Source organism: Ruditapes philippinarum, unplaced genomic scaffold (assembly GCF_026571515.1).
Source record: "Ruditapes philippinarum isolate M1 unplaced genomic scaffold, ASM2657151v2 ctg198_1_1_1_1, whole genome shotgun sequence".
Lineage (NCBI taxonomy): Eukaryota > Metazoa > Mollusca > Bivalvia > Venerida > Veneridae > Ruditapes > Ruditapes philippinarum.
In genome coordinates, this window is record NW_026866186.1 from 252856 (window position 1) to 262601 (window position 9746).

Sequence of the window (9746 nt, forward strand, 5' to 3'; positions counted from 1 at the left end):
TGTTTAGCATGACACTTGTTTGTTTGATTGTATTATTAGTGTTTAATAAAATATCAAAGTTCTACATTTGTGAACATGTTACATGAATTTTCTCTGAAAATATTATGATTATTAAAGACAAATATTTACTTTTGTGTGAGTAGTTATTTTCCCCATACAAAATTTCTAATCATATTAAAATCACATCACGATTTATTTTAAATGTGAACTTGACACGGAACAGATCTAACAGGATATGTTGTATCTTGATTATTATCAAGTTTTATGACGAATAATTTCAGATTAACAGTTACTTTCTTGAAGTGATAAGCGTGTTAAATACTCTAAAACCTTTATTTAAATGTTATAAAGCTCATATTTGTCCTTTTTAAAGAATGAAAAAAAAATTTATGAAGCATAATGTGCTTTTAATTATATTTAATCTTCAACTGACTAAATGTCTTAAATGGGCTTGTCCAGTTTCCATTTTTGAAACTGTCTATTATCCAGCTAAGGTTGGCCAGGATGAAAATTAAAAGTTAGTCGTCCAACAGGATAGAACCTGGTTATACTTGGTGACCTTGCTCTATACAGGTGGTAAAGAATGATCAAGGGTAAGGCTTATTGAAGATATTTTAACAACAGCTTTAAAAAAATGATGCATATGAAATTTGTTTATGACTGACTGGAAATCACAATATATTAAAAAGTACTTTGAACATTGTATGTGTATGACCTTCTTGTCTTTTTATGATATACCGCTATAAAGAATGAGTTTTGTAATTGATTCTGTAAGATTTTCGCTTGGTCTGATTGCTTACCAGTCATAATGTTTTTGTGCCCTTGCGAGTATGCATCATAGTGTATTGCTATAATACCTCACGCAAACCATTTTAGCGATTTAAATGTTAACTTATGAGAAGGGGTACACATTACCATTAATATTGGAAAGTCGTTTCTGTGGTAACAAATTAATATGCTTTTAGCATGTTTTACTATTAAGTGAAATCAATGTTGTTTACATCAAAATCTTTATGTAGGCCTGTATGGAACGCCTTTACTGTCTTGTCTCATTATGCCTTATAATATAATTTTCCAATACTTAATAGATAATATAATGTTAAACAACTCTTGTGTTTGTATCTTATATTTATTAAACATTGTACAGACTTTGAAATTCAAATTCTTACATCCATCACCTGACAAGTTACAAACACATACACATGTTTGTTTATCTAACGTGTAAGCATTCATATTACTAAATCTCGTCCAGTTTGCTAGCACAGCCTTCCAGCAAAAATGTATTATAGGCTTCCATCCAATATCGCAGCTTTTTAAGTATATCTTCCAACATTCATGAAAGTACCGCTCCCGCTCTATTCTGAACAGCATCAGTACAAGACACTGTATCACAGCCCTAAACAGAGTACAATGTATGTGTATATGATTACTAGCATGAAAATAGTTTCGTACATTGTTTTATATGCTTCATAAAGGACGCCTCCGAAAGCTTTAGGTTTAACAGTTAACATTCCTAATACTCTATGAGCAACCTGAGCAACAGTTTTAGCTGTAATAGAATAATCAAGATGTTCCGCCAATACAAGACCAAGATATTTGTTCTGTGTAACATAATTTTAAATTGTACCTTCTTACAGGATTGATATATTTTGACCAACAATATCAACCCGTTTTGCCCGTTGCTTTCAGTTTCAAGTCTTGGTCATAAATATAATATAATATATAAATACACAGGTTAAAATGTACCGATGACAAGGAGCAACCCTGTTTTAGTCCGATTGTCACATGAAACCAATCAATGTTGAAGTTATTTAATTTGAGAAAATATAGTACATTTTGATAAATTGTCTGAACAGCATTTATCGTTTGACCAATAAACTAAATCTTGATAGTTTAGTGTATAATTGAGTCAAAGACCTTTTTCAAATATATAAAGGAGCAGAAAGAGGACAAAATATGTTTCTTTCTAGTATCAATAATACTGGTTAAAGATGGAGTATCATCTACAGTATTTCGACCTGGTCTAAACCCATTTTGACCCTCAAAAATTATATCTTACGGTAGCTGAAATGATATTATAGGGAAAGCACATATATAATGTAACTTAAACCTGATACAATATAATAGAGTACATGTATAGGTAAATAATAGAGAAATAAAAGCTGACAATAATATAAAGAATGTAATGATGTAATTTATAGCTGGCATTTCTTTCGAGAATCGAACATAACATTATGGAGCAATTATAATTTGTATAAAAAAAACTTTAAAAGATAGAGATTTATACCCTTTAAATAATTTAAATGTCTATGACAAAATAGTATACTTGTATAGAAGAACAGATACATATTGTTTTTTACAGAAGCAGAAACAATCGACTATTAAACGATGGTAGTCAGTTGTCACTTTTAAAGGAACTCCACTACAGTCCAAAAGCCTAAAAACATAAAATTTGAATTTCGTACACAGATCAACTTGGGCACTCTAAATAGGAAGATATACAAAAGAAAATTAAGAATTATGCTCAGATTGAAAATGAAAATCGTATTTTTGTCCTTTTTTTAGTCCATTTTGGGTCATTGTTTACAATAAGAATAATTATTCTTGAAAACATATGATCTGAAATTTTGCACACAATTTACTAACCTTGACCTACATCAAATGGAGCATCCATCTCAAAAACAATTCCAGTCCCGTCATGTCTAAAAATCTGAACGGAGTCCCTTTAAGAAGCTATCTTGAGAAAAGGTGACACCCAGTTACTTTGCATTACTTAAAAATAATATAAATCTCATAGTAAGCATTTATTAAAATACCGTTAATTATACACGATGACAACATTACTTTTTCTCAGTTTTTCCTTAAGACGATTATGATTATATCACTTTTAGTACGCATAATGTCCTAAAACGATGTACATTATATAGACAGTTAAATTGTTCTGTAGCAGAAATACCGATTGTTTCCATATTTCATTTTATATAAATTGCATTTTAGAACCTCTAAAAATTGCATCGAAATACTTGATCACCTATATAAATCGTCGGAAATAATATCTTTAGTATTAAATAAGAATTTCATCAAGTACGCTTGCTAAATCCATATGCAATATAAAAACAAAGGACGGGATATTATATTTAGAGTAATTGTAGCCAAATACCCAATCGTCGTGAACAACAGATAACAATAAGAGACAGTGTTGTCTCATAAGCTCAGACTAAAGTGGGTAAACGCTTCTTCCTGTGCCGACACAAAATGAAACGGTACAAGTTGAAAGAATAAATGTTCTGTACTATTACTAGTATATCCATCATGCAGTGATCAGAAGTAACACGAGTTTATCATACACTGTATTATTAGAGTCGCAATAAATGATACAGTGCTTCCGTTTGTCCACTGTGGTAGATATTGACCAGTTTTATAATTATTTCGTTCTTTGTTTTAACTCAATAATAACATTAGTTTATACAAATAGTTCGATTGTGTTGGAAGCTATAAGTTATTGAAACACTTTCGAATCCGTTACTGGAACCAACCAGTACTAGGCAATAGATGTAAAGTTTCTTGCTAAAGGAAACAACGTCTAGCCCCTAATAGGGTTTGAATCTATGCGGTCAGCAATCCTTAGATTATTAGTCATTCGGCCACACCGCCACAAATAATTACATTGAACAATGATTATAGGTAAACATTATTATCACGATTCTAATTTTGACAAGTTAAGCTGGAAATTAATGTACACGTTTTATTTTCCAGTTTAATAAAATATGTTTAAAAATAATGTTAACAAAATATTTGCAAACAGTGACAGACCGGATATTGAATAGAACCAATATCCTTGTAAATGTCGCATGAAACAAACATGTTGTTTAACCAGAAATACCCAATCGTGGCTTATCTTTAAGAGATAGCAAAACAATATTATATAGCGATTTTTCTCAACAGATTTTTCATTGAATAGGAAGCTATTGCTATAACCATTTGTCATAAATTGAATAGTTACGGCACGGAACGGAATGTCTGCGTATTGACAAGTTTAACACAGCAAACTATCCTTCAACGTGGACGCTTTTAACAGATTCTCAAGGGAAAGTCATAGTGTTATTTTAAACGAAAGCTACTTTTTAAAACGCAAAATAGTTGTTAGATTAAATCAAATTAAATTATTGAACAAATATCTTGAAGATGGAATTTATAATAGTTAAAACTAATATTGATTTCACGTTTATTTGAATCTAAATACTAATATAAGATTTAAACTAAAATAAAATTTGACAACTTTATTGAAACGCCATGCACCGACAGCGGTAAAGATTCGTTATCGGTTATTGAAATTTTCTCAGAACAATAAGTGAATGATTTGTAAATAGCATACGGTATTCCACAATCAAATACCATGGAAAACAATACCATATATATCGTAGAGGAACTAAACAGGAATCTTACCATGGTGGTGTTACCTGTAACTATTTTTATCGGCATTGAAGCATTCATTGGACTTTTCGGGAATATTTTGATATTATTGATTTATACTAAGAGATATGAGCGGAGTAACTTCCGGTACTTTGTTTTATCAATGGCGGTTATTGACCTTACGAGCTGTTTGACCACACTTCCGGGTGAAATATTTTCACAAATGAATTGGTACACGTATAAATATGATTGGATTTGCAGAGTAAAGTCGTACATCAATGTGCAAACAGCATGGGGCTCGGCGTCTATACTACTCCTGCTAGCTTTTGACAGATACCGGAAGATATGCAAACCTCTAGCATGGCAAATACAACCATCCTTTGCTTTGAAGTTGTGTATATGTTCAATTATATTAGCTTCTATGGTGGCTATACCTATATCGATACTTTGGGGAAAACAGACATATATTTATCAACATAATGGGTTGAATTTAACTGTTTCAATATGCGAGAAATCAGGGGAATATGCAAATGATATTTACCCGTTTGTGTACATTTGTTGTGTCTACATTTTACCGGTTGGTCTTATCTTGTTTGTCGTCTGCTCTTTGAACATAATAACTGCCCGGAAGTTGTTTGGTAAGAAAAGTTTAAGTCTCGCTTTACCCGTGACGAATGGTATATCTTCTGTGTATACGTCAGATGCTTCTCTCACCACTGTAGCAACAGATACAGACATCGAATCTGTCAATACGGAACCGTTGACGATAACGCGTCATCTAGAGAATGGTGAAGAAAACGGAACGCATAATTTAACCAATCTTGAAGAAAATAATTCATCTCCTGATTGTGAAGCTGGAAAGGAAGACGCTAATGATTATGAAGACCGCCGGTCTGAATCAAAGACAAATGTACACACCAGGGTTTCGTTCATATCAAATCGCAACAAACGTGGTGGCTCTTGCAGTGGACAGTCTTCTAACCGAGATATAGATTTTCATTTCGACATTGATATCAGAAGTCATTTTGTAAAAGATGATGTTAAAAAGGACAGAAATACAGCAGAAGTAAGTACCCGACCGATTAAGGTTCATGACAATTCATTCTCTAACATTAACAAACATGTTGATCATCGGCGGCAAAAATCAGGTCACCATAGAGTATCTGACTTCCGGCGGAAACAGAAAACAGTAATAATGCTAGTTCTGACAATTGTGTTCGTCATCACGATGCTGCTGTACGTCATTCTCATCAGCTTTGTGGCGGGAACAGAGGGTATTCTTAAAACGCTGTCTAATCCACAGAAGGTAGTCTTCTTCTTTTTCTGGAGGCTATACTTTATTAATACGGTTATAAACCCCATCCTATATGGAATTCTAGATCCGAGGTTTCGTACAGGTATGAGAGCTATCTTTAAAGGAAAACAAATACCAAATAGAAACGATTCAAAGAACCACTCTCAATCGTCGAGTAAACGGAAGAAATTAGTTTTTACACTCGGATAAAAACTTTTATAACAGTAATTAGAATAATAGTTAACAAGACAGGAACTGTTTTGAACTTTATGACATCATAACTTTATTAAATTTGTAAAAGTAAAGTGTCAGAGGAGTTTTAAACAATAAAATATCCATGATGACGTCAGCGGTCCAACAAAAAAAAAACAGACGTACCATCTTACAACATTACAAAACATACATTATACAATTTGACTGCTAAAAAATTACAGAAATTTGCTTGTTTAAGCAATATGATTTCATTCTCAATAGAAGTGAAGTCTTATAATGTATAAAGTTTGACTTAACGCGTGAAATAGCGCATAGTATTCGGGCCTCATAGCATTGCAATAATCTCCCAGTTGAATGGAGGGGGTTACCTAGCACCACCATAGTTCTTTAAGAGGTCATTACGTAACTTTCCAGCTTACTGTCAGATGCCCTTCCGAGTAGAATCGCTGACAAAAGCTAACTGGATCTGAGGACATTTGAGTTGGGGAGGAAGTTTGTGAGATGAACAACCACATCAAGTTCAAAAAGCTTTGTCATGTGAATGAAACTTATATAGATATATATATTTTTTTTTTTTTCTAAATCATTCATAATGAAATTATTTGCTTTATGTTATTCATAAACTAGTTAGCTGACCAACTAGTTTATATTGAGTACAAGTTTATCGGTTATAACAACCGTGCAATACAAGACATGTTAGGTTATTTACACAAACCCCATTAAAGGTCTCAAAACACCTCAAATGTGGTAATATCTCACAATTTTATTAAGAATGTGTACAAATATAGATAAACGTCAGAAAAGCAAATATTTATATTTGAGCAAATAAGAAAACAAAAGATTTTTTTTAAATAGATTCATTACTATAAATAGCAAATGTTTGTTTTTTTTAGACATGGATTAAACCGTGTGTTTTGTTTAATTATGATTTTCTTGATAATCAGGGTGAAATAGATCAAAGTGTTATTTTAAATAAACTTAATAGATAGACGCAACTGCGTCGTTGAATTAAACTTTCTCATTTTAAGTCTTTCTCTTTTTTAGTTATACCGCCAGCCCGGAAATGTTCTATGAAAACTCTTCACTCATGAAAAAAGAACTTTAAAACAGAAAAACTTCAGAAGATAAATGGTACACGTGTTGAATTTATGGTCTCAAGAACTATACATCAAATCTAAGCAAATGAAGTATTTAAATAAACCCACTTCACATTAGTGTCGGTCAAATAAATAAGAGGGAAATCTAAAATGGAATATATATATAAATTCATAAAAAAAATCCTAGTGGAGTTAAGAAACGCAAAACTGTTATACATTTTAATACTACAAGTGTACAACGTTTACTCTGGTCAAAACCAAATTCCAACTCTAAACTGAGCTTTCAGACCACTTTATATCATGACACCTAGCCACATAAAATGTCAACATCATAAATATATATATTAATTCATCATAATTGATATACATGCACGCGTTTGGAGTTATATAACATAACATAATATTTATTCAGCATTAAATGTTACAACATTTACAGCCATTTCAATATATAATATAATACAAACATAATATAAGGGTAAGTACATGGTTAACAGAGAATTATACAAATGATTTATACAAATTAATCTTAAATTATTATTTTTAGCAGAGTGAACATAATTGATTTTTTAAAGTATTTCCTTAACAATATGTCTCATCATTATTATCATTTATCTGTTGTGTTATTTCTATAGTAAACTATATTACAAAGAATACTTTTCTCTTGTTACGCGCAAGTTTTGTGTTCATTGAATACATATTTATGTATATATGTAGAACTGTTATTAATCATTAATGACATATTTTAACCACCCAGTGCAATTTGCATCTATATTGTCAAATCATTGTCATGTTTGAAGTCCACATTACAAATAAATGAATATGGTAAAATTGTGCTCGTCATTCCTTTGATTTTATATAAAATACATGTATGTCTGACTATTTAACCTTTAGATTGAGCAATGCAACACAATCGATATAAACATTTCAAATTTGTAGTAATTAACATGAAATGCACTATCAATGAAATTCAAAGAAAGGTTATAAAACTACATGTATATATCTTGATTTTCAGTTACAAAAAATCACACACAAAAATATTTTAATATAAATAAGATTTTATGAACACATAAAATAATTTATGTCGTTGGCCCCCTTTTTTCTTTTGATTACAAATTTTTCCTATTACTGAATTGTTACGATCAACATCAGCTCTTTCCCTGATCTGGACAATACATAAATATCATACTCACAATTATAGGATTTTGTATTTATAAAGCCTACTTTTTGTAGTAATGATTGGTCATATGAATTTGACATATTAAAACCTTTTAAAGCAGAATTTGAGATAATGTATCAATACAAGAAGATAAAAGTAAAATAATTTGACAAAATATTTAAATACTCAAAAGATAAGTATTTTTGTTGATGTTGTTGTATGTACAAACTCTTTTAAATTATATTTATGGAAAACTTGTCTGTAGAAAGAACAAGTTTGAATTTCAGAAGATTTGTAAGTGTAATAAAATACTGGCTAAAAATTATACAACTTGAAGATGTAAAATATGTAAAAATAGTTTATGACTTACTGTATATGATCTAACAAAAACACGGGTTAGAAGTACTAGAGATTTATTACAGTCGATTGGTTTGAATTATGTATGGTTATCTCAAGGTGTAGGTAATGTAGTTTAGTAAAACCAAGAGTAAATCATGTTTTTTTGTCCAAATTGGTTTTAAGAATTAAATGACTCAACTAGAGCTCGTTCTTATGTATTGTTAGCAGATTTTTAGATTTCAATACTACTTAATTTTAGAAGTGCACTTCCCAGGCTTAGAGTTTCGTTACACAGAGACTTGAGATTGAAACTGACAGGTGGAATTAACCTAGTGTTGCACCTTTTGATGATAGGAAATGTAAAAATTGTTTTATTTTAGAAGATGCATCTTAAAAGTTTGTACCATACGATGTAACATTGTTAATTATATATATTTATTTTTGTTTTATGTTTTACATCCTTATTGATAGGGTATTAAGTATTAATTTACTAGTAATATCACGTGTGATAGTAGATTCTATTATAAGATAACGTTTTCTTATTACTAAAAATACTGTGTAACTTAATGAAATATGTTTTATAAAGTACTAACATGTTTATATGCTATTTTTTATACGTACTGTGTACGTCTTTTAAAATAACTTCTTGAAACTCTTGTTTATGTATACGTAGATCTCAAATGGAATTTGTTAAATTGTATCATTGTAATATATGTATAATCTTTGTGAATACAATGTAAAAGAAAAAGATATTTGCGTAGTTGTTGATCATGTTTTACACCAATTCATGTCATAAAGTTTAGAACAAACAATTAACTTTGGTGTATCGGCTATAAATGAGTTTTATGACACCGTTTTATTTATATAGTATAGCCGTGATTGGCAGAAATATGATTAGCGCTTTCCACAAAATTAAATCTCAAAACTGAATATACATAAAGTAATGAAAGTGGTTAGTAATGATAGCATAAACAGCTCACTATCAGTAAACATGGCAACTTTTTGAGCAATTTCGATATTACTTTAGTGAATAATTATACTGTCATTTTAATCCTTACGAATCATGTTCATTTTATTTGCTTGTTGACATTGATGATGAAATGCTAAAAAATTGTTGACAAAAATGCTTAAACGGTTTAAAGCGTATTCACTTTATTTGTATATTTGGTTAAAAAATCAAACACACGCTCGCTATTGATTGTCCTAATTAAGATCAAATTTTTATTCTAAGAAA

General features: G+C 30.5%; 1 protein-coding gene across 1 annotated transcript; it reads left to right on the forward strand.

The window, feature by feature from the left end:
- Positions 1-3997: 3997 nt before the first annotated feature.
- Positions 3998-9133, forward strand: LOC132731626 (uncharacterized). The gene has a single exon (XM_060717837.1). It carries the CDS (start codon positions 4397-4399, stop codon positions 5915-5917), a length of 1521 nt encoding a protein of 506 aa, XP_060573820.1. The 5' UTR covers positions 3998-4396; the 3' UTR covers positions 5918-9133.
- The last annotated feature ends 613 nt before the right edge of the window (positions 9134-9746 follow it).

What these genes read in the sequence shown, in the direction of transcription:
- LOC132731626 (XM_060717837.1), top strand. Translation starts at nt 4,397, where the DNA reads ATGGAAAACAATACCATATATATCGTAGAGGAACTAAACAGGAATCTT.